This window comes from Monodon monoceros, unplaced genomic scaffold (genome assembly GCF_005190385.1).
Source record: "Monodon monoceros isolate NGI ecotype Baffin Bay Population unplaced genomic scaffold, NGI_Narwhal_1 Super_Scaffold_21, whole genome shotgun sequence".
Classification (NCBI taxonomy): domain Eukaryota; kingdom Metazoa; phylum Chordata; class Mammalia; order Artiodactyla; family Monodontidae; genus Monodon; species Monodon monoceros.
Window position 1 is genome coordinate 74,608,422 of NW_021703778.1, and position 26,199 is coordinate 74,634,620.

A 26,199-nucleotide genomic window follows, 5' to 3' on the forward strand; every position below is an offset into this window, starting at 1 on the left:
GGCACTAAATAATTTCACATCTGTGTTCTTCTGTTTAGGATTGCCCTTTCGACGCCGCACTTTTAAAAAATACAATGTTTATTATTTATTTATTTTTAAAATTTATTTTATTTGTTTATTTTTGGCTGCATTGGGTCTTTGATGCTGTGCGCGGGTGTTTCTCTAGTTGCGGTGAGTGGGGGCTACTCTTTGTTGTTGTGCCCAGGCTTCTCATTGCATTGGCTTCTCTTGTTGCAGAGCACGGGCTCTAGGCATGCGGGCTTAGTAGTTGTGGCTCACGGGCTCTAGAGCGCAGGCTCAGTAGTTGCAGTACATGGGCTTAGTTGCTCCGTGGCATGTGGGATCTTCCCGGACCAGGGCTCAAACCCGTGTCCCCTGCACTGGCAGGTGGATTCTTAACCACTGTGCTACCAGGGAAGCCCTTTTATACAGTTTTTAAAGGTTACACCCCATTTACAGTTACTACAAAAGATTGGCTATATTCCCTATATTGTACAATACATCCTTGTAGCCTGTCCCAGTCGTTTGTACCTCCTGGCCCTATGTTGCCCCGACCCTACCGGTAACCACTATTTTGTTCTCTGTATCTGTGAGTCTGCTGCTGTTTTGTTATATTCACTAGTTTGTTGTATTTTTTTAGGTTCCACATATAAGTGATATCACACAGTATTTGTCTTTGACTTATTTCACTTAGCATAATGCCCTCCAAGTACATCCATGTGGTGCTAATGGCAAAATTTCCATTGCATATATATACCACATCTTCCTTATCCGTTCATCTGTTGATGGACACTTAGGTTGCTTCCATATCTTGGCAATTGCAGGTAATGCTGCGGTTAATTTTGAGGTGCATGTATCTTTTTGAATTAGCGTTTTTGTGGGGGGTTTTTTGTTTGTTTTTCCAGACAAATACCCAGTAATTGATGGGTTATAAGGTATCATTGTACTTTTAACAGTCAGAATTCCATTATAGAGGATCCAGTGCAGGTTAGATTACTTTTATAATTTACATTTTAAATTTATATTTCAGTTTGCATACACTGAATTTATACTTTTGGGTGTACAATTTCATGAGTTTTGACAAATGCCTACAGAATGTAACTGCCACCACAGTGAACTTACAGAACAGTTCCATCATCACCCTCTAAAAAACCTCCTGTCTTCTACCCCATTTGGTCAACCCCTCCCCCATTAATCCCTGGCAACCAGGGGATTTATACACCATTCCTATAGTTTTGCCTTTTCTACCTTGTCATATGAATGGAATCATGCAATATATAGCCTTTTGAGTCTAGCTTCTTTCACTTAGAATTTGCATTTGAGATTCATACATGTTGTTGTGTGTATCAGTAGTTCTTTATTACTGAGTAGTATTCCATCCAGTGGATGTACCATGATTTGTTTATCCATTCCCTAGTTGCAGAACATTTAGATTGTTCCCAGTTTTTGCCAGGTACAAATAAAGCTGTTATAAATATCCTCATACAGGTTTTTGGGTGACCATAAGTTTTTGTTTCACTTGGGTAAGTTCCTAATAGTGAGATTTTGGGGTTGTGCTAAGTATATGTTTATCTTTGTAAGAAACTTTGAAACTTTTTTTGTTGGCTGTATTATTTTGCATTCCCACCAGCAGTGTATGAGAGTTCCAGATGCACCACACACACTGCAGCACTTGGGATTGTCAGATTTCTCCCCCCACCCCAACATTCTAATTGGCATGTGGTGATAACATTGTGGCTTCTGTTTGTGTGTCCCAAATGACTAATGATGTTGAGCGTCCTTTCATGTGCTTCTTCATGTCTCTGTATGGATTTTCTTTGGTGAAATGCCTGTTCTGATTTTTTGCCTGTTTTTATTTATTTTATTTATTTATTTATTTAAATTAATTAATTAATTTATTTATTTTTGCTGCACGCGGGCCTCTCCCACTGCGGAGCACAGGCTCTGGATGTGCAGGCTCAGCGGCCACGGCCCACGGGCCCAGCCGCTCCACGGCATGTGGGATCCTCCTGGACCGGGGCACGAACCCGTCACCCCCGTATTGGCAGGCGGACTCTCAACCACTGCGCCACCAGGGAAGCCCCTATTTTTTGTTTTAATAATAAAAATAAATATGGGGGTATGGTTTATTAAGCTGTGCCTTAGTACAGGCGCTGGGGCTTGCCCATGGTGCTCTTAATGTACAGAGCCCGGACGATCTGCCGGTTTTTCTTGAGCAACAACACCAGGAAGTTGACGGCTAAGTGGATGTTGTACACAAGCTCATCATCTGTCATTTTTCACGTGGCCAACAGCCACTGCCAGACACAGCACCTTCTTCATCTGAACTTGATCGTGGACTTCATCAACTTTGGCCACCATGTTCTCATTGTGGGTTAGCAAGGAAGGGAACTTGCCAGCCTTATTCAGGCCTGGGCCCAGGATTTGTGAGATGTGCTTGATCAGAGACTCTGAAGACAAAAAGGCATCATACTTCTTGGTCAGCTTCTTGACCAGTTTCTTATTCTTAAGTTTCTTCAGGGCCTCGATGTCCATGTGGGGGATATCCACAGCCTTGGCCTCATCACGATGCCACTGGTCCCCCAGAACACATACAGAAAACTTGGGGCGGGGAGTGGACTTGAGCCTGAGGGTGCCTGAGAAGCACTTGTTCTTCTGAGGGTCATAGTTCTTCAGGCTGATCTGAAGCTCCACCGTCTCCAAAAACTTCTGGTGCTTGCGCTGGTTCCCGTGCAGGACTTCCCGCACCGTCTCGTAGAGGGTGTCTTACGCCGCGATAACTAGAAGAGAGCTTTGCTTATTTTTAGAATTGGGTTTTTGTTTTCTTGTTAGGCTTCAAGTGATTTTTGAAATATGTATTCTAGGTACAAATTCTTTGTCAGATGTGTGATTTGCAAATGTTTTCTCTCAGTCTGTGGCATGTCTTTCCCTTAAGTGTCTTTTTTATTTTGATGAATTCCAGTTTATCTGTTTTTCTTATAGATTGTACTTCTGGTACCTAAGAACTATTTGCCTAACTCAAGGTCACAAAGATTCTTCTCCCAGAAATTTTATACTCATATGTTTTACATTTACATCTGATCCATTACGAATTTTGTATGAAGTCTGAGGTATAGGTCAGAGTTGATTTAAAATATATCTGTATGGATGTAGATGGATAGATGTCTTAATTCTTCTAGTATTGTTTGCTGAAAAGATTTTCCCCCCCATTGAATTGTATTAGCACTGTCGTAAAAATCATTTTGCCATACTAGTATGAATCTATTTCTGGCTTCTCTGCTATTCCTTCGACCTGTGTATCTGTTCTTTTGCCAGTACTATACCTTTGTAGTATGTTTTGAAGTCAGGTGGTGTTCCTTTCAAAATTATTTTGGCTATTCTAGTTTTCTTGCTAACCCATACGTTTTAGAAATATCTTGTTGATATCCACCCCAAAATCCCACTGGGGTTTTGATTGGTATTGAGTTGAATCTTATAGATCAGTTTGGGAAGAATTAATATTTTAACTACATTGAGTCTCCCAACCCATGAAGATGGCATATCTCCAGTTATTTAGGTCTTTTAAAATTTCCTTCACTAGTATTTTGCAGTTTTCAGCATATGTATACTTTCACATAGTTTGTTAAATTTATACCTAAATACTTCATATTTTGATGCTGTTGTAAATGGAACTTAAAATTTTTTGGATTTCCATTTATTCATTGCTAGTATGTAAAAAAAATACAGTTGTTTTTAAAAAAAATATTGGTCTGTAGATAACTGATAAGGACCTACTGTATAGCACAGGGAACTCTACTCAGTACTCTGTAATGACCTATATGGGATAAGAATCTAAAGGTGTACTTTGCTGTACACCTGAAACTAACACAACATGGTAAATCAACTATATTGCAATAAAAATTTAAAAAAATATATTGGTCTTATATTCTGGAACTTGCTGAACTCATTTATTCTAGGAACTTTTTTGTAGGTCCATGGAATTTTCTGCATAGATCATGTCATTTTTAACACGACAGTTGTAATTTTTCTGTAATTTTTCTAATAGATTTTCTATTAGCTGTAGTTTTTCTAATAGATTTTCTGTAATTTAGCTGTAATTTTTCTAATAGATTACCAAATTAAGGAAATTCCCTTCTGTTCCTAATTTGCTGAGAGTTTTTATGAGTACCAGATGTCAAATTTTGTCAGATGCTTTTTTTGCATCCTACTGTTATGATCTTGTAGTTTTTATTTAGGCTGTTAATATGATTATATTTACTGATTTTTTTTGAATGTTTAAGTAGCTTTGCAATACTGGGATAAACCCCACTTTGTTGTGGTGTAATTATCCTTCTTTTGATATATTGCTAGATTTGATTTCCTAATATTTTGTTGGGGAGTTTTACATCTTTGCTCATGTAGTAGTTTCTTATAATGTTTTTTGTCTGATTTTGATATCAGGGTGATGCTGGTCTTATAATAGGAATTGGGAAGTGTTTCCTCCTGTTTTCTGTAAGAGATTGTGTAGAATTGATATTTTTGGGTTCCTTAAACCAGGGGTCCCCAACCCCCAGGTCCGATACGGGTCTGCGGCCTGTTAGGAACCAGGTCTCACAGCAGGAGGTGAGTGGCAGGTAAGCATTACCACCTGAACCATCCATAAATTGTTTTCCACAAAACTGGTCCCTAGTGCCCAAAAGGTTGGGGACCGCTGTATTAAACGGTTAGTAGAATTTACCAGTGAAACTATTTGGGTCTTGAGTTTTCTTTGTGCAGAGATTTTAAATACTCATTCAGTTTGTTTAATAGATATAGGAATGTTCATATTATCCGTTTCTCCTTCAGTGAATTTTAGTAGTTAGTGACTTTTAAGAAAATTGGTCTGTTTTATCTACGTTGTGAATTCCTGGTCATTTGGGTCTCTTTTCTCTTGGTTAGTCTTTGCTAGAGTTCTGTTGATCTTTAGTACTAGCTTTGGTTTCATTTATTTTCTCTTGGTTTTCTATCTTCAGTTTTATTGACTTCTCTTTGTATTATTTCTTCTGCTTGCTTTAGATATAGTTTGCTTTTTTTTTTTTAAAAAAAAGCATTTATCTTTCTGCATTTCTTATGTAAGCATTTAGTGCAATAAATTTCCTCCTAAACAGTGTTAGTTACATTTCACAAATTTTGATGTGTTGTATTTTCATTTTCTTCGGTTCAGGTTGTTTTCTAATTTTCTTCAAGACTTCCTTGTTGGCCCTTGGGTTATTTGATAGAAGATGGTTTATTTTCCGAATAGTCTGTCTAGTTAAATGGATTACTGAGAGAGGAGCATTGAAATCTCCAAGTATAATTGTGGATTTGTCTGTTTTTCTTTCATTTTTAACAGTTTTTGCTTTATTTATTATGAGGCTTCGTTGTTAAGTGCGTGTTTTCTTAGTAACTTGACCTTTCCATTGTGAGGGGTTTTTTTTATCACTGGTAAATTTTCTTGTTTTGAAGTTTACTTTGAGAAATATAGCCACTGCAGCTTTTGTTTGATTAGTGTTTTGCATGATACGTCTTTTTTCATCCTTTTACTTTTAGTCTCTATGTGTCATTATATTGGAAAATGGGTTGTTATAAACAACATATAGTTTGCCTTTAAAAAAAAAACTAAGCTCTCTGTCTCTTATTTAGCAGCATAAAGATTTCTTTTTTAAAAATTAAGGTATAATTGACATATGACATCAGTTTCAGGTATACAGCGTAATAATTTGGTATTTGTATAGTTATCTGTCTTTTAAGTGGGTTTTTTTCCTTCACTTTTTACATTTAATGTAATTATTGATGTGGTTGAATTTTGGTCTTTTAAATTATTTTTCTCTTTGGTCCTCCTTTTCTGCTTTCTTTTGGATTGGATTTTGAAAATATTCCACTTCATGTATCTATTGGTGTTTTTCTCCCCCCCAAGAATGGCTTATTATTAGAAATTATGTTAACATAATTTATCTCATTAATAGGTTTAAAAAAGATCAACAATGTGATCATTTCCTTTGATATTGTAACAGCATTTGATAAAGGTCAACATCTGTTTCTGATTTTTAAGGTCTTAATTAAATGAAAATAGGTGGATATTTCATTGGACTTTTAATACATACGTATACTTTAAACCAAAAGCTAGTATCACACAAAATGATCAATCTCTATTGGTGTTTTTAGCCATCTCTCTTTTTTTTTTTTTTCAGTGGTTCTCTAAGGATTATAATATAAATATTTCACTCTTCGCAGTCTACTTAGAGTTGATACTTTACCACTCCAAGTGAAACATAGAAACCTTATAGCTATATAGATGACCTTTCTATCAGTCCCTTTATACTGTCATTGTCATATGTGTTACATCTAACCCTTCACCTTACCATGACATGTTATAATTTTTGGTTTCAACAGTTTTGTATATATTTCAGAAACATAAGAGAAGAATAGTCTATGATATTTACTCATTTACCATTTCTGTTGCTCTTCCTTGTTTCTTGAAATTCCAGGTTACCCTCTGGTACCATTTGCCTTCTGTCTGAAGAACTTCTTTTAGCATTTCCTTTAGAGCAGGTCTGCTGGCAATGAGTTCTCTTGGTTTTCTTTTGTCTGAGAGTATCCTTGTCTTCATTCCTGAACTATACTTTGACTGAGTATAGAAGTCTAGGCTGATAGCTTTTGATATTATCCCACAGGGCCCTGAGACTTCTTATTTATATATATATATATATATATACACATACATACACACACACACACACTCACAATTTTATTGTTATTGACATATCTTTAAGTTCACTGACTACTGTCATCTCCTTTCTGCTGTTGAGCCCATCGAGTGATCTTAGGGTTTTTTAGTTCTAAAATTTTCCATTTGGTTCTTTTTTATAATTTGAGCTTCTTTCCTAAGAATTCCCTTCATTCATTTTAAGGTGTTCACCCTTACCCAATGTATCATGTTTTTAACAGCTGCTTTAACAGTCTTTGTCTGATAATTCTAATATCTGGGTCATCTTGGGGTCAGAATCAAATAATTGTCTTCTCTGTTGATAATTGATCAGATTTTTGTTGTTCTTGCTTTGGTAATTTCAGATTCTGTCCTGGATGTTTGGAATGTTGTGTGAGATTCTGCGTCCTCTTAAAATCCTTTAGAGAGTGGTGAGGATCTTTTGTTTTAGTAAATAAGTCAACCCAGTTAGGTTCTACCTGAAAGTTCTTTCTCACTTTATGTACAGATTTGGTTCCATTATCTGTTCAGTTTTCAAAGTCTTTGCTATATTGAGTTTGCCCCTCCCATTCCCACTTAGGTTCATCTAGGATTTGGGCAGTGGTTTATATCATAGTTCTGGTTCTGGTTCTGGAAGCCTCTCCTATTCTTTGGCTGTGTTCCACACATGTATAGCTTACATGTGAGCCCAGGACTTGGTTCATACACAGAATTAGGAATCTACTTCTCCATCTCTCCTTTCAGTGATTTCCTCTACACTCTTATCTCCCAGTGGCCCTTTCCTTCATTCCTCTAGCCAGATGCACGGAGTTCTCTGTTTTAGTTTCCTGCCTGTCATGCCTTGAGGTGAAGTGGCAAGAGAAAAAAAGAAAAGAAAATAATAGGGATTCTCCCACACTCTTTTTTTTTTTTCACACTGGGGTTCGTCTTCCTGGTTCCTGTGTTCAGAGCAGTCTGTTTTCTCTTGTGGTTTTCTGTGGTCTGCAGTAGTGTAGTTTCATGGCTGGGACTGGCCTCAGGGCAGGACTGGGAGAAAGAAACAAGGGAAAAAGGAAAAAAGTATTCTCCCCACCTCCGGGAGCCTTTTGCCTTAGTCCTCTGGCCAAGAAGATGCACTTGTTTCAGCTTTTGCTGATTGTGCCTACTATACAGTATGCCTATTTGGCCTACCCTTGTGTCAAAGCCAGGAAATGAAGGAGAAAAAACAAACCGATACTCACCATCATCTTTTTTGTTGTTTTTCACTGCTCTCCCCAATCTGCCTGCTGTTATTTAATGTTCAGAGTACTCTGTTAGTTGTGTTTTGTCCAGAGTTTTTAGTTGTAATTGTGGGAGAGAGTTGTGTTTATTACTCCATCTTGGTCAGGACCAGAAGACAGATTGTTCTGTTTTTAAATAAAAATAAACATTATTGGTATGACTAAAGGTACCCATTTTTAAGTGTATAGTTTGAGTTTTGATAAATGTATTCCCTCATATAACCAGCCATCACATTCAAGAAGTAGAACATTTTTCAGTCTCTCAGAAAGCTCACTTGTGCCTCTTAGCTTTCTGCCATCCTCTCTTCATCCTGCCCTGAATTACCCTTTGGTGGAGGATATAAAGGATATTTAGACATATGACTAGTAGTTAAATGAGCTCTTTAATATTCGTTTGGATTGTCCTATATAGAATAAACGAAGGAATATTAGATCCAGATTGTCCTAGGTGAGAATTCACAACTATTCCACTTAAAATATCAGCTTTAAAAAATTTATTTATTTAATTTATTTTGGCTGCAGTGGGTTTTAGTTGTGGCATGCGGGATCTTCGTTGGCCACATGTGTGATATTTAGTTGCGGCATGTGAACTCGTAGTTGCAGCATGCATGTGGGATCTAGTTCCCTTACCAGGGAATCAAACCCAGGCCCCCTGCATTGGGAGAGCGGAGTCTTACCCACTGGACCACCAGGGAAGTCCCCACAACTGTTCCACTAAATTAGCTGCATGATATTGGGTAATTTTTGTAACCTTATGGAGCCTAGTCATAGTTTTCTCATATTTAAAATGGGAGGTAAGTATATTTACCTTACAGAATGCTTTGAGAGTTAAACGAGATGTATAAAATACATACCTTGTACAGGGTCTGGAATACAGTAGATGCACAATCAATGTCATTCCCCCATCACCTTTCCATTTATGTGCAATGCACGTAAATGACTTGAGCCAGCTGCATTAAGATAGTGACCCAAATATATTTATTTAGTATTGTGAAACAGCCTCTGACCTATAGTGTAGAGCCCTGGCAGAATGTAGATATTCCGGCATCATCGTGTGGTTTAGCCAGATTTTCCAGTAATGTCCTATTGGGAAAAACTTTTGAGCATGTACCTCCAATACATTATTAAACACATTACACCTACAGAGAAAATTTTAAACAGCTAAAATCAGAAAAGTTGTCATGTTTTCTTCATCCTGAGGGATGAGTAGTTTAATGTTCTGAATCTCTTTGGTGATGAGCACATTTGGGGGTGGAACCTAGGAATCTGTTTTTTTTTTTTTTTTTTTTTTTTAAAGGAATCTGTTTTTAACAGAAGATTCCATAGTAATTTTTGAAGGACGAATAACAGGTTTGGAAACCTCTGGATCAGACCAGTTTTAATTAATTAATTTTTAATCTTTTGGCTGCTGCCATTCGGCATGTGGGATCTTAGTTCCCCAAACAGGGATTGAACCCACGCCTCCTGCATTGGCAGCAGAGTCTTAATCACTGCACCACCAGGGAAGTCCCGAGACCAATTTTTGAACTCAGACACAGAAAAGGTATTTAGCAATATTAAGTCAAAGAGGGCATTTCCCCTCCTCTCCCTTTTTTCTCTTTGCAAGTTGAGAATTAACAATTCCTGAAACATTTTCCCCCAAGTGTGCTGTCTAGTGGCAGAGATTATATCATGCATTGGATGCCGCAAAGTTATATTTGCAAAATCCCAGTGGATACGACTAGACTTAATTTTCCCAATTAATAGGATTATTGCCCTTATTTTACATATGACTAAATGAATAACTCAATTGTAGGCAAATCCTATTGTAAAAACCTGTTGTATCATATTTCTGGACACTTGACAATGTCTATATTCTGTACAAACATTACAACTTAGGATCAGCTAATAGGTTCCTTTTCACATATTAATTCTTCTAGATTGGGAGTTTCTTTCTCAAGTGCTGTGTTAAAGGAGGATTCTTAAGGGAGTCTGGGTTCAAGAAGTAAGGAATACCTGGATGGATTAGCAAAATGTGCCTGTAGTGGAGGGTTGGGACTTATAATGTCTGCATCTTCGACTTTTTTGCCAAAGGGGAAGTGGATGTATGTGACTTTTTCTGTGAAAAATGGTATTATTGAGAATAATTGATAGGGTTTTCTTTCATGACATTTTTATACAGGATTACTTTTTAACTAAATCAGTAGTTAACTAATATTGTTGTCTAACTATGGGGAAATAAAAGTAGTTTATATACGGAGACCTTTTTTATAATGTTATTTGATGTAATAAAGTCATACATGAAATACAAATAAGCAGACTCAGGTTTGACTTTCACTTCTGACATTGTAACTAGTTCTAGTATCTTTGAATGAGTTGGGTTTCATCCATCTCTTAGGCCCTGTTGCCTTTTTTTTTTTTTTTTAATTTATTTTTGGCTGCATTGGGTCTTCGTTGCTGTGCGTGGGCTTTCTCTACTTGCGGCGAGCGGGGGCTACTCTTCGTTGTGGTACGCGGGCTTCTCATTGTGGTGGCTTCTCTTGTTGCGGAGCACAGGCTCTACGTGCGCAGACTTCTGTAGTTGTGGCACGTGGGCTCAGTAGTTGTGGCACACGGGCTTAGTTGCTCCGCGGCATGTGGGATCTTCCTGGACCAGGGCTCAAACCTGTGTCCCCTGCATTGGCAGGCGGATTCTTAAACACTGGGCCAGCAGGGAAGCCCCCCATTGCCTTTATTCTTTTTTATTTATTTATTTTTTTTTTGCGGTATGTGGGCCTCTCACTGCTGTGGCCTCTCCTGTTGCGGAGCACAGGCTCCGGACGCGCAGGCTCGGTGGCCATGGCTCATGGGCCCAGCCTCTCCACGGCATGTGGGATCTTCCCAGACCGGGGCACGAATCCATGTCCCCTGCGTCGGCAGGCGGACTCTCAACAACTGCACCACCAGGGAAGGCCCCCCCCCATTGCCTTTAAAAAAAATTAATTTTTATTTATTTTATTTTTGGGTGCATTGGGTCTTTGTACTGCACGCAGGCTTTCTCTACTTGCGGCTAGCGGGAGCTACTCTTCATCGCGTTGCCCAGGCTTCTCATTGCAATGGCTTGTCTTGCCCGGAGCACGGGCTCTAGGCGCGCGGGCTTCAGTAGTTGTGGCACATGGGCTCAGTAGTTGTGGCTCGCGGGCTCTAGAGTGCAGGCTCAGTAGTTGTGGCGCACGGGTTTAGTTGCTCCTTGGTATGTGGGATCTTCCTGGACCAGGGCTCGAACCCATGTTCCCTGCATTGGCAGGTGGATTCTTAACCACTGCGCCACCAGGGAAGTCCCCAGCCGAGGGCCTCCCCACCCCATTGCCTTTTTTTTTTTCTTGGATCTTTTATTTTTATTTTTTTTAACATCTTTATTGGCCCATTGCCTTTCGAGTTAAAATTCTGCTCACTAGTTTCAAGGGAAATGGAAGTATTTGTGACATCATTGAATGATAAGGCAGTCAACTTTGGGCTTATTTCATGGTGGTAGCCTTTCCTTCTAGAAACGAAATAGCTGCTGAAGATTATATTCTATAAATTATTTCATAGTACAGATATTTTGTTTTCATTAAATATGTCTGAAGGACCTTCTGAATTAAAAATGGTTTGGATTCATTTGAACTATTTATTACGTAAAATTTTAGAAATTTTATTGATTTACAGTGTGCCGATGCGGCAGTCTGTTAAATCTAATTGCAAAAACATTCACTTTAATTAGCGCTTAATTATACAGTAGTTTTTCATTTAATTTTTTCTTGGCTTATTTTGAATTCTACTTTAGAATCCCATAGAAACCTGACATATTAGTGTGACGAACTATTTTTAAATAGTCTTGATCTTATAATTAAAACTTTGTATTTTCCTTTTTTTTAAATTTAATTTTATTTATTTTTTGTACAGCAGGTCTTATTAGTTATCTGTTTTATACATACTAGTGTATATGTGTCAATCCCAATCTCCCAATTCATCCCGCCACACACACCTTTCCCCCCTTGGTGTCCTCCATAAAAAGTTTGTATTTTCTTAGGGGAATAAAGAAATACCTTAGGAAAGGAAATTTGGGTGGGGTGTTGTAGAACTTTAAATTCAACCTAAAAATTCACTAAATGTCAGTGAAGTGCTATTACCTTAAAATGACTTTTTTTCCCCCTTCTTTAGAATCCAGCAACTATCACAAGAATACTCCTTAGCCACTTCAATTGGGATAAAGAGAAGCTAATGGAAAGGTAAGGAACTATATTGTCAGCTTTATACTTAGAAGTAACACAGAGAGCCTGTTGAACTGAATTTATGAGACACAAGTAAGTATGTGAACAAACCAGTGTACAAGTGGTATTTGCTTTAATGTATTCCCCATCTGTAAGTTTTGCAATAAACTTAGTGTTAAGGGAGCTCAGGCTTAATATTTCTCCTTTTATTTTGGAGGTAAGGTGTGGGGGCTCTGCTTCTGTGTCTTCTAAAATGTATTCTCTTGAGTACTGAGAACTAAATATACGTAAAGGGCTTGATATATTCTTGGAGCACATGAATAAGATCTTCCTTTAATTACTTAAAACCTTCATGCCCATAAACCTTTAAATCTACCTTAGGTGCAATAATGACATTTCTTCAGTAAAAACAAAGAAGTTGCTCAGGGTATCCTTGCCACCAAAACAGCTGTTTGGACTGACTGGTTTGTTCTCTGGTTTCTGTGCAGGATTAAATTCCATTGGGTATTTTCTCTCTGGAAATGTTTCTGGTTCCAAAAGGGAAGAAATTACTGGGACTGGAGAATGATAATAATAGTGCCATTCTTTATCTTTTTCTCTTCCTTAAATTGGAAATTTGGGGCACTTTGTGGTAGGGTGAGAGCCTTTATTCTATCAGCCTTATTCTCTCAGTCTAAAATTAGCAATTCTAATTTTAATTTTAAAATTACAACTAGTTTTTGTTATGAACTGAGAACCCAAATATTATGAGAAGTAAATGGAAAATATTTCCCATTTGATTTTTAAAATCAAAAGCACTTTGCAAAACAGATATTAAGTAATACCAAGAATATTACCCAGTTTCTCACATCTTGCACCCCAGCTACAATTTAATAGTAACAACAATAATTCTTAATTATTGAGTCCAGGCATTGGACTCAATTAAATAATGCCAGGTATTATTTAATTTTATCCAGGTGATAGCTTCATGGAGCTACAAATTATCCCCACTTAATTGATATGGAAATTAAGAGCTTGATGTGTTTATCTCAGTTTTGTAACGCAAGGAGTTAGCACTCAAACTCAGGTTTGTTGGACTCCAAAGCTTATGTTCTTAAACACATACTATACAGCTTTCCCAAGGTTCATGAAGAATAAAATCCTTGACTAGTGTGATTTTTCTTTTTTTTCTTTTTCCTGTGGAGCTGACCGCCTTTTTTGAAGTCAGTGGTATTTCTTAATTTTGCTCATATTTATTTTCAGACTTACTTTGTGACACAAGAAAGTTTAGGAAAAAAGTAGTTTTCATTGTTTACATCTGATACTCTTCTACTGAACTAGACTTATTTACAGTTTGTTTCTTATTAATATATCTCTCCAAAGACATTCTCAAGTTTGTCCTACAACACTGTTGACACTGCTGAAAGCATTTTTCAATTAAATATTGTAGAACTTAAGTGTGATGAGTATGAATTGAAAATTAGGCAGCTTCTGGGAACTTCTAATGTGTATGAACTTTTCAGTTTCTCCTTGTAATTTCAGTTTCTGTTTTACATCTTCTGGAGATATGTTATTGGGTACTTGTAAATCTTTAAATAGTGTTTTTAAATCATTATGCAATATCTCTTTGTGTCATTTAATGAGCTTCACATTACTATATCCTATGTTGTCTGATAGTAGCACTGCTACACTTTATTTCATAATTACTAATATGTTTATATTTCACTACTGATTTACCTTAATTTGTGCTTTATATTTACCGTGTTTTCTGTTTGGTTAGTTTCTTGGCTACTTTCTTGGTTTGATCAAGTTTTCTTTCCCTTTTTCCCCCCGTTATAATTTCAAAGTTATATATTTTATTTTAGTTTTTCTAGGGGTCACCCTTACAGTTTGTATATGCATAGTTATATGTATATGTATATGCAAAGTTTATAACAATATTTTGTCACACTGTTTATATCCATGCCCTGCATAAGACAAAAACTGTAGCATACTTTTCTTCTCTGTTCATTCCCTCTCAGTTGGATAAGTTGATAATATTTGAATTTTTCATATCATGTTAAGCATTTTTACTATCAATGTATTTAACTTCTGTTTTTTTTTCGCTAATTTGTTTCTTGCATCCTACTATTTTCTCCAGATGTACTTTTTTTCCCTCTAGAATAATACATCCTTTAGTCATTTAAGTCAGGTTTCATATGTGATCAGTTTTTGAGTGCTCTAAGAGAAATCCTTAATATTCTGAAATTTTGGAGTAGGTTTTGAAAACATAGCTAGTTGGGCACTTTAAGTATGAGGACTCATGTTTTTGGTTTGGGAAATTCTTATCTGTTATTTCTTTAATATTATCTTTTCTCCATTCTCTTGGTGCTTTCTAGAATTCCTGTTGGTTACATGTTGAAACTTCTGGATTTTTTTCACCTTTTTTCAAAATGCTTCTTCTGTACTTGTCTTTCTACTTTGGTCTGTGAAAGTTCCTCAGGTTTACCTTTAATTCACTAACTTGCTTTTCTTTCTGCCTCCATTCTGCTATTTAGCCATCTTGAATTGTTTATTTCAACCGTATCCAACATATTCATTTTATTCGTTTTGTGGATGCTGTCTCTCGACATATAACTGTTACACTAGAGTTTTTTTCTAGACTGTTTATCAATAAAGAGAGGATTTAAAATATGAATTGGTATTTGGTGTACCCTTCAGAGTATATTATTTTCAAATTGATCACATTCTGGGCTATAATAAATTCCAAGAAAAATTGATATGTGTTCTATTTTCACTCTTGCAAAAAACTCTTAGAATCCCAAAATGAAATTATTAAAATAATTAGAACTAAATAATGAGAGGACAAATGTGGGATGTAGCTGAAGAGATACAGGGAGATTTACAGTCTTAGTATCTGTAAGAAAAAAGATAAATAGGTGGTAGAAAACAAAATGAGGCTTTGAAACAGGAAGTTAGAAAAATAAACCCAAAGAGAGTAGAATAGGTATTTAAGATGAAAGCAACATTAATGAATTAGAGAACAAAAATAAATAAAGCAGAAAGATGAATCTTTGAAATGGATTTTTAAAAAGGGAAATATCAAGAGAATGAGAAAACAAGCCACAGACAGGGAGAAAATATTTGCAAAACATATCTGTTAGCCAATATATACAAAGAATTCTTGGAACTCAACAGTAAGAAAAAGAAACAATTTTAAAATGAGCAAAAATCTTAATAGATACCTCACTAGAGAAGATACACAGATGTCAAATAAGCGTATGAAGATATATTTAACATCATACATCATCATTAGGGCACTGCTAATTAAAATGAAATTGCTAGTTAAAATTACCACTACACACCTATTAGAATAGCCAAAATCCAAAACACAGGGACTTCACTGGCAGTCCAGTGGTTAAGACTCTGAGCTTCCACTGCAGGGGCCATGGGTTTGATCCCTGGCTGGGGGACTAAGATCCTACATGCTGCGCAGTGTGGCCAAGGGAGAAAAAAGAAATTCAAAACACACCACCAAATACTGATGAGGATGTGGAGCAACAGGAACTCTCACTCATTGCTGGTGGGACTGCAAAATGGTGCAGCCACTTTGCTTCCAATTTGGCAGTTTCTTACCATACAGTCCAGTCATGCGTTTTGGTATTTACCCAAATGAGTTGAAAGCTTAAGCCCACCAAGACCTGCACATGGATATTCATAGCATCTTTAGTCATAATTGCTAAAACTTGGAACAGTCAAGATGTCCTTCAGTAGGTGAATGGGTGAATAAAACTGTGGCACATCCAGACAATGGAATGTAATTCATTGCTAAAAAGAAATGAGCTATCAAGCCATGAAAAGACATGGAAGAACCTTAAATGCATATTACTAAGTGGAAGCAGCCAATCTAAAAAGGTTGCATACTGTATGATTCCAACTATATGACATGCTGGAAAAGGCAGAATTATGGAAATAATGAAAAGATCATGGTTAGAGGGAGGGAAGGATGAGTATGTGGATCAAAAGGGATTTTTAGGGTGGTGGAAGTGTTCTGTATGAAACTGTTACGATGGGTATATGTCACTATACATTTGTCTAAACCCATAGAATGTACAACCCCAAAACTGACCCCTAATGTAAATAAACTATGGACTTGGGTGATAATGATGTGTCAGTGTAGGTTCATTGATTGCATCAAATGTACCACTCTTATGTGAGGTGTTGATGGTGGAGGAGGTTGTGTTGTGTGTGTGTGTGGCGGTGGGGTATATGGGAAACCTCTGTAATTTCTGCTTAGTTTTGGTTTGAGCTTGAAACTGCCATTAAAAAAGTAGGACTTCCCTGGTGGCGCAGTGGTTAAGAATCCGCCTGCCAATGCAGGGGACATGGGTTTGAGCCCTAGTCCAGGAAGATCTCACATGCCTAGGAGCAGCTGAGCCCGTGCGCCGCAACTACTGAGCCTGCACTCTAGATCCCGCGTGCCACAACTCCTGAAGCCCACACACCTAGAGCCCGTTCTCCACAACAAGAGAAGCCACCACAATAAGCCCGCGCACCACAACGAAGAGTAGCCCCCGCTCGCTGCAACTAGAGAAAGCCCATGCGTAGCAACGAAGACCCAACGCAGCCATAAATAAATGAATGAATGGATGAATGGATGAATAAATAAAAGTAAAGTCTATTTTGAAAAAAGAGAGGTAAATAAACCATTGGCAAATGTGATTCGGTAGGAGGAAAAGGCACAAATAAACAATATTGGAAATAATGCATAATTATGGTTAGGAAAAATATTTCAAAATTTTAAATTAATACTGTGTATACCACTTTTACCATTAAGTTTGAAAGCTTAGAAATGGAAATTACCGCTCCCCCCCCCCAAAAATACGAAAACAACTGTGGAAAAATGTAATAAATATACTAAAAGATCCCTCTCCTTCCCCCAAAAGCACTAGATGATTTTATGGGCAAGTTCTGTCTTAATAAACCTTTAAGGAACGGCTAGTTTTTCTAGTTCTGAAAAACTATTTCAGAACATAGAAAAAGATAGGACATCATTAATTCATGTTAGCCAAATCAGAATAACCCTGGTTACAAAATTTGACAAAGACAGCATAAGAAAACCATCTTCATTATGAACATACCTTTTGAATTCATGGATAAAATAATTGAATTGAAAGAATTAATGGTCTAGTAGGATTTCTCCTAGGAATGCAAGAATGGGTCACCATTGGAGAAAAGACTTGTCTATAACATTTACTACTTTTAACAGGGTAATGAAGAGAAACCAAAAGGTAATTATAATGAATGCCAGCAATGTATTTAATAATATTGTGCATTTACCCCGTGTTAGAAAAAATTTTTTGCAAACTAAAATGGTAATTTCTTAGCTTAATAAAGGGTATCAACTAATAATCTACAGCAAAATTATATTTAATTTTGAAACGTTAGTTACTGTCTGTCACCACCGTTTAAATAAATGTATTGGAAGTTCTGATAAATAAAGTAAAACATGGAAAATTAAATAAGTGGCATGAAGATTGTTTTGGGGATAGGAGGATTATGGATTTTTTAAAAGATTCTTTATGCTTTTTTGTATTCTGTGAATTTTCCTCAATAATCACAGAAGAACTTTATAATAAAATAACTTTCAGAAAGCAAGCACTCATTTTTAATGAAAACACTTTCTTTTTAAAAAAGGAAGAGAAATTCTATATAGACAATATAATCAATACCTAGGAGACTCAAGAGATTCAATTGATAAACTATTAAAGTGGCTGTACATTAGAATCACCTGAGAATTTTTTTAAGTGCCAATGCCTAGGCCCCTTTCCATTCCTCCCTCTCCCCTCACCCCTCTCCCCTCACCCCTCTCCCCTCACCCCATTAATACCCTTGGAAAATGAAAAGAAGCATGGAATGTAAGGAGGTTTAGCCTCAGTGACACTGTGCGCCTCCCAATTCGTGAGTATAAAAATGAAGGTATGATGATCTTGTAATTATTTAGGATCCCAGGAATTACAAAGTTAGACAATATGGCCAATAAATTTTGTTACATAACATTAAAAAAAGATCTTGCTTCCCAGTGGGTAACACAGAATGTATTCAAGTGTTATTTCGATTCATTTGACATACTTAAAGATGATTCTTAGTCAAAATTGTGAAGTGTAATTGTAAATTTAGTCCTCTCTACTCTTCTTTCTTATTTCCATATACTAGGCATACAAATGTTTCTTTTATTCATTAGTGAGCCATAGTCCCAGCCCTGGAGGGAGGAATTCATGGTCCAGTGAGGGCAATAAAAGTATAAATAGATTCTTGCCAGTAATTCTTCTTACTTGCCCCCCCGGCCTTCTAGTCTACAGTTTAAACAGATCTGTCCTGATCCTAAAACCGAGCGATTTATTCTTTTTAAAAATACGTTTTGGTGCAGGTGGGGAGGGGCCATTTTAACTTTTTGGTCTCTTGTCTCTAGTAGCCGTTTTCCAGACCTTTGCTGTTTTCTTTCTTATCCAGCCTTCTGCTTTTCAACTCTATAGATTTATTTCATTTCTGTTTTACAAATTAAATAGAATTTTCTCTATTCACTGGGTTTCTTCCCATGCTTCTACAGGTGAAGCAAAACAGAGAAAGTCGGAGAATCAGAAATGAAGCAATAACAAATCTGTCCTTCTTCTTTAAGGCCAACCTTTCCATCTGGGCTTTGATTCCATCATAATTTTTGTGGGATGTTCCTTCCATTATTTCATTTGTCATATCTTGAACTGTCTCCTTTTCTGGTGTTATCAGTCAGGATTTTTAGTTGTAAACAAACTTTAAGAGGTTAAGTGGAAAAGACATTACGTATTGAGAATCAGCCACGAAGTATGTGAGTCCAAGAAAATGCCAGAAATCAGAGTCAAACTATTCTAATGGAAGAGCTGTTGCTGTTGTCATTGGGCACAGGCATCACAGCTCGTAGCATCAAATATTGGGCATGAGACACCATGACTAGTACTTCTGCTATTGCAGCCTTTGAAAGCTGGGTATCTCCTTACCTCTTTGGTAGAATGAATTTCTCATTGACCCTTCTTCAGTACTATACATAAACTAAAGATCACCCTGCTCCTGCCAGGCATTTATCCTCCCAGCAGGAGAGACTGAGAAAGTGAGTTGTCTTTCTCTTTCTTTTTATGACAATTCCAGCTTCTGTCTGCCTTTCTGAATCTTCTCTTTATTTATTTAAATTAATTTATTTTTGGCTACGTCTTCGTTGCTGCGCATGGGCTTTTCTCTAGTTGTGGAGGGCGAGGGCTACTCTTTGTTGCGGTGCGCGGGCTTCTCATTGCGGTAGCTTCTCTTGTTGTGGAGTGTGGGCTCTAGGCACGTGGGCTTCAGTAGTTGAGGCACGCAGGCTTAGTTGCTCCACGGCACGTGGGATCTTCCTGGACCAGGGCTCGAACCCGGGTCCCCTGCATTGGCAGGCGGATTCTTAACCACTGCGGCACCAGGGAAGTCCCCTCTTTATTTCTTATACTACACATTAGTAGTACAGAACTTCTAAGGTGGTCACCAAATTCATTTTTGTGTTGCCTCAACTTTGGAAATGTTTCCTTTATCTGACCACAGGGTTTCTGTGTGTGTCAATGTAGGCTGTTAGCTCCACAGCTCTAGGGAGCACCTTTGGAATTACACTGTCATGGGCCCTCTCCTAGCATGCCTTTCTTATTGTCCTGTGTCCTGATTGTTCTTCAAAACCCTACTTAAGGTTTACGTCTAAGATGACTTTTCTTATTTCTCAAGACAGTTAATTACTCTTTCCTTTGTGCTTTAATATGTATTTGGTTTAATATTTCACCACTTCTGTTAGAGTTCCTTGTGTAGAAAATAACTCACTAGTCTTTCATTCCTAGCACCTAACACAACTCCTGATATATATAGTTAGTGTTCAGTAAATATTTTAATTAAATTCAGCCCGTTCTAGGTTTTGTTTTCTACAATAGAACTTTTATTTAACTTATTACGTGCATGTAAATCAGATTTTCGTTTGGCAGGAGTTAGAGCCAAAACACCCCCACCACAGCCACCCTGTGCCAAATTAAGCTCCTTTAAAGTTGGTAACAAGGAAAAAGTCAGTTATCTTCTTTCCTGCAGCTGAGATTTCTTCTCTTACAGGTATTTTAAGACTCATTTTAGTTGATAGTATATAAGGTGAGTGTTAATGAGTTAACTGGCCTGTCTGAGGTGAGGGGAAATACAGGTGTCTGATGACTCACTACTTTAAATGGACTGGTAGGATCAAAGAATCTTAAAAACTGCTATCAGTCTTTTCCAGACTATGTTACAAATAGCTTTTCACTTTTCATTCTGAAGCATTAACACCCATTTAGTGATTAGGTACTAGAGTTAGCCCTTGTATGTTATTATGATAGTATGGAGCTTTCCTTAAACACATTAATAATAGTATATCATTTCACAGTTAACTGCTGGAATGTGAAAGTAAATTTGGTTTGTCAGATGCCTGGCTTTTGTGATAGCATTCATTACTATTCTACTGTAAAGTGAGGTCTTTCCTCTTTAAACAACTCAGGTATTATTGGGGAGCAGTGTGTGGAAAGCAGCAAATGTACTGTCTTATTATACTATAGTGGTTAAGAACATGGATCTTTGCTCTACCACCTACTAGCTGTATGAACTTGGAGCAGTTTTTTCCTTTAGTTACCTGATGTGAACTTACTTCCTTTTATTTTTTATTTTTTAAATCCATTCTGTTGTCCCTAGTCTCCCTGCCATCTTGCTGCTTTATAAATTTCAAGAATGTTTTTGCCTATTAGTTATGTGTAAGACATTGAGCAGAAGTTTAGTGATGAAGAGGTACACGCAACAATGTATCATATGTAGTTTCTATCCCCAAGGTACTTAGATACAAAGTTTTATGGGAATACATAAAAGGTTATTTGTTTCTCTTTTTTCCCACTGCTGAATATGGTTGTCTTTATTTTTTTTCTTGTCTAGCCCTATCTAAACAAAATGAAACTACAGGACTGAAATTAACAACCCATTAAAATAAATAATAAGGTATGAAAATTATGAAGCTTTTTTTTTTTTCAGGTAATTAAGGGTAGTTATATTATTTAAAGTATGCAAAGTCCAGAGAGCCAGGGTAAGGTCTCCAAGGCTTCCTGGGGTAAGGGAGAGGGTCAAGGGGAACCTTGAAATTTGAAAGATAGAGGGAACACATGACATCAAAGTGTGGGCTAGAATTTCACTTAAAAAAAAATAACATTTCTGAAAATATTGACAAGAGCAACAATAGTACCTGCACAGTAGGGTTGTGAGGAAGGAGAGGGACTGCCTGTAGGAAAAAGGAAGCATATCTTTTTTTTTTTTTTTCCGGTGTGCGGGCCCCTCACTGCTGTGGCCTCTCCTGCTGCGGAGCACAGGTTCCAGACGCGCAGGCCCAGCAGCCATGGCCCACGGGCCCAGCCGCTCTGCGGCACGTGGGGTCCTCCTGGACCGGGGCACGAACCCGCGTCCCCTGCATCGGCAGGCGGACTCTCAACCACTGCGCCACCAGGGAAGCCCAGGAAGTATCTTTACATTAAAATAAGACAAGTTTCACACTTAACTATGTTAATTATGATAGTGTTTCTACTATAGAGATCAGATGGTTAAAAGATGGTAGAAGGTAATGATTCTAAAAGAAAACAAAAACAACATGACCTTTTTTTCTACTTAGCCCAGAACTCATTCATTTTGTGCACTATAGAGAGTGATGTGTGAGGCGTTTTATCATTATCAAAGGGTGCATCAAAATAGATGATTTTTTCCCTTGTGTGTTTTTCACTGTAAAAGACGCCTGTTTTTTATGACAAGCTTAAAAAACTTGTTAAAAAGGTTTGGTTTTCAACACATACAAAAGGTTATTAAAATCAAATAAAAATGCTGCTGTGGCTCAGATCTTGGCCTGCTAGTCTGCATGCAGAACTCTCTGGCCCACGCAGACAAAGAGGCACGTGGAGCTTTTCCCTTCTGGCTCCATAAAAGGCTATTTCTGACTTAGGTGAGAAAGAATTTATTGATGAGATGGCATTTGATTGGACCTGGAAGGGCGGGGTGTGGAAGGGCAATGTGGAAATCTGGGCATTTCAGGTTCAGAAAATAAGTTGGTGTGGAGGGAGTTTAAGGAACATGTATTGAATGGTAATGAGATTTAGAGTGGTTAGAGTACATGAAGAATAGAGGGGAAATGATTGGATGTGTTTAGTAGGAAGGACCTTGAATGCTTAGCAAATAAATTTGGACTTCTTTCATATTGAGTAAGTTGTTTCACGCAGAAATGTAATACAAGAGCATTATTGTAGAAAAAAATCTTACAGTAGCAGTATGAGCTGATTGGAGGCAGGAAGGCGAATTGGAAGACTATTTTAATAATACAGATAAAAGGAAAATGTTGGCTTGACTTAGGTTGGTGACAGTTAATTGAAAGCAGAGTGTTGATGTAAGAGATGTGAAGGAGTTTTAACTGAGACAGAAAATACAGGAGACTGGGAAACTTCTGGTAATTTGGACTATTCCATCCACTAAATACAATAATACAAGCTAGATGAAATATTGAAACATCTTTTAAAAAATCAAGATCAAAGAATGGACTTCCCTGGTGGCGCAGTGGTTAAGAATCTGCCTGCCAGTGCAGGGGACATGGGTTCGAGCCCTGGTCTGGGAAGATTCCACATGCCGCGGAGCAACTCAGCCCTTGCGCTACAACTACTGATCCGGCGCTCTAGAGCCCACGAGCCACAACTACTGAGCCCATGTGCCACAACTACTGAAGCCCGCATGCCTAGAGCCTGTTCTCCACAACAAGAGAAGCCACCGCAATGAGAAGCCCGTGCACAGCAACGAAGAGTAGCCCCCACTCGCCACAACTAGTAGAAAGCCCACGCACAGCAACAAAGACCCAAAGCAGCCGAAAATAAATGAATACATAAATTAAAAAAAAAAGAATATCAAAGAATTAGAAAAATAGGAATTACAGTGTTAAGGCCCAAGAGAATGTGGAAATCTAGACAAATGAGCCAAGCACCGCAGCCTGCTTTGTCCTAGAAGTATGTGCTGATCCAGAAGAGGTGGCCAAGAGACTGAGCTGTGATTTTTGTTGGCCTTTGGTTAGTGGGAAAAAAGTTGGAGTTCTCGGCCCACTGAAAGTGGGGATTAGGTAAACCAGCTCCTCTAAAGACTGAAGATATATTCAGGTCATCTGGGTGGCCCAGAAAACCTTAAGCCTTGAACTTAGATTAAGATGGTCCCAGGCTGTTTAATGTACCCAGGCACAGAAGCAAGTGTAAATCTTTTCGAGGGAAAGAACAGTAAGGCCTCAGACTACTTCCTCAAATTATTTTTGTAATGAAAACATACTAATTTGGGACTCCACATGTTAGAATTAGTCAGACATAGACTAAAATGGGTATGCTATCATAAGGGAACTAGAAAGTATGAGCTGTTGTACAGATCTGAAAAAACAACTTATTAGACAAAATAAGCAAAATTAACTCAGTGGATTAGTTTAACAGCAGGTTGGACAAAGCTAAAGAGAGGTTTAGTGTACTAGAAGATCAAAACACTTCAGAATTAAGCACACACACTAAAAGATGGAAAATACACAAGTTAAGAAAATAGAAGATAGAACAAGAAGGTCTCCCTTGAGTTTAGAAAAAGAGGAGAAAATGGGGCAGAGATGATATTCGAAGGTAAAATGGCTAATTTTCCAGATTGGTAAGAGACAAAATTGCCCTAAGAAGCTTGACAGTTCCCGTGCATAATAAAATACTGTTTCATTGATTCTAAGATGTAGTTTTTCACATCTTAGAAATCTGTCTGAAATCTGAATGCATCTTTCAATTGACGGCACCTTACAGTCCAACAAGATTGAAAATGTGACTTAAGTGAAACTTTTCCAGTTTCACTTTCTGATAAGATCATGAAATTTTGGTACCAAAACATATTATTTTATTTTTTTTAATTAATTAATTAGTTAATTTTGGCTGCACGGGGTCTTTGTTGCTGCTCGTGGGCTTTCTCTAGTTGCCCTGAGCGGGGTCTACTACTCATGGCGGTGCGCGGGCCTCTAATTGCGGTGGCCTCTCTCGTTGTGGAGCATGGGCTCCAGACACGTGGGCTTCAGTTGTGGCTCGTGGGCTCTAGAGCGCAGGCTCAGTAGCTGTGGCACACGGGCTTAGTTGCTGCACGGCATGTGGGATCCTCCTGGCCCAGAGCTCGAACCCGTGTCCCCTGCATTGGCAGGCGGATTCCCAACCACTGCATCACCAGGGAAGCCCCCCAAAGTATTTTAGATTTTATGAAATATGGTAAAAAGAAATCCACATTTTAAAACATCATAGTGAAACTATAAAAATAAAGAGAAAACCATAAAAGCAATAAAGATGCAAGAAAGATTACTTTTAAAAAGTGTGAAAGTGTGTGTATATGTAATGTATATAGAGGGAAAAATAGATATAGAAAGTGTATATTATACTTACATTCTTCTAGAGAACAGCTGACTTCTCAATAGCAAAAGTGGAAGTGATGGTAGGATGATACCTCAGTAGGTGAAAGAAAATAAGTGCTAAGCTAGAATAGTGTAATCATGGAAAATGTATTTAGAAACAGTGCTACCTTTTAATTAATATAGATGGCTTTATGTTGTACCCTAGCCTTTATATTTTTTAAGCCAATATTTAAAATTCTATCAGTGTTGATTAAAGTCTCAAATATTCATAATATTTAATAGTTGTTTAAGCAACTATTTGAATGTTAAGGGGACAAATTGTGGAATGCAGCCTAATTTCTGCTAAAAAGTGTATAAATGAGTGTTAATTGCATGTATCAGGATAATAATGAGCTAAGCATTCATCTTAAGCCTCAAGTTAATGAGCTAGATGTGTCAAGATAGAAAAAGAGCAACAAAATAAATTAAGAGAAAATAGAAGAAGAAATAACAGAGCAGACTTTAATAAAATGGAAAAGAAACATACAGTAAAGGGGATTAAGAAGCCAAAAGATGAGATTAGCCAAGAAAAGAAAACACAAATAATATCAGTAATGAAAAGGAATGTCACTTTGGATCCTGCAGATATTTTAAAAAACCCGCAAAAACCCAGCCTCATAAGATATTGTGAATAACTGTGTTGAAATTTGAAATTTTACATGAAATGGATAAGTTCTTAGAAATTTGCAATCCATAAAAATTTACATAAGAAATAAAAAACCCATATGGGGCTATAACTATACAGTGAAATTTTCTATAAAGTCCAAGTCCAGATGGATATATTAGAAATTTCTACCAACATTTAATGAGACAGTAGCTCTAACCGTATATAACTTTATATTAGAAAACAGAAAAAGAGGATCCTTTACCTTCTTAAGTCTATCACAATCTTGATACAAAAACCCAAAGAAAAATAACAGGTTTTATCATGTAAATAGATGCAAACAAAAGGAAACAAAAACACAAAGTATTTGCAAATTGAATTCAGCAATACATAAAAAAGATAATATTCCAGCATGGCCAGCTGAGATTTATCCCAGGAATGCTAGGTTGGTTTAACCTGAAACAATTAAATATGGTTGGTCAGTTAACAAATTAATGAGAATAGTATTTCAGTAGATGCAGAGGAGCAGTTGCTAAAAATTAGTAATCGTTCATGATTTTAAAAAGAAACCATTAGCAAACTGGGCATTAAAGGGAACTTTCTTAATCTAATCTGTAAAAACATCTGAGGAGATATCATAGTTCATGCTGAGATGTTGAAAATATTTCTTTTAGATGGAGTTCAAGACATGGATGTCTGTTATCTTCACTTATGTTCAACATTCACTTCATACTGAAGGAGATCCTAGCCAGTAGTATACCGAAAATAATAATAATAAAGTATAATGGTTGTAAGGCAGATGCTAAATAGTTAATATTCACAGATGATATGAATTGTTTACATTGAAAATCCAAAGGAGTCTACAGATAAGTTGTTAAAATAAATGATTTTAGAACAAAATGTAAAATTATTTTTTTCTCTTAGCATTTGCATGCATATCT

The 26,199-nt window shown here is 37.2% G+C and overlaps 1 protein-coding gene and 1 pseudogene across 2 annotated transcripts in view; one reads left to right on the forward strand and one right to left on the reverse strand.

The window, feature by feature from the left end:
• Nucleotides 1-26,199, forward strand: part of ARIH1 (ariadne RBR E3 ubiquitin protein ligase 1) — a 113,787-nt gene that overhangs the window by 26,514 nt on the left and 61,074 nt on the right. For both annotated transcript variants that reach the window (XM_029236557.1, XM_029236558.1), the window contains exon 2: nt 12,124-12,191. In XM_029236557.1, coding sequence (XP_029092390.1) covers nt 12,124-12,191 — 68 coding nt within the window. The remainder of the gene's footprint in view (nt 1-12,123; nt 12,192-26,199) is intronic.
• LOC114903613 lies at nt 2,142-2,666 on the reverse strand (annotated as a pseudogene).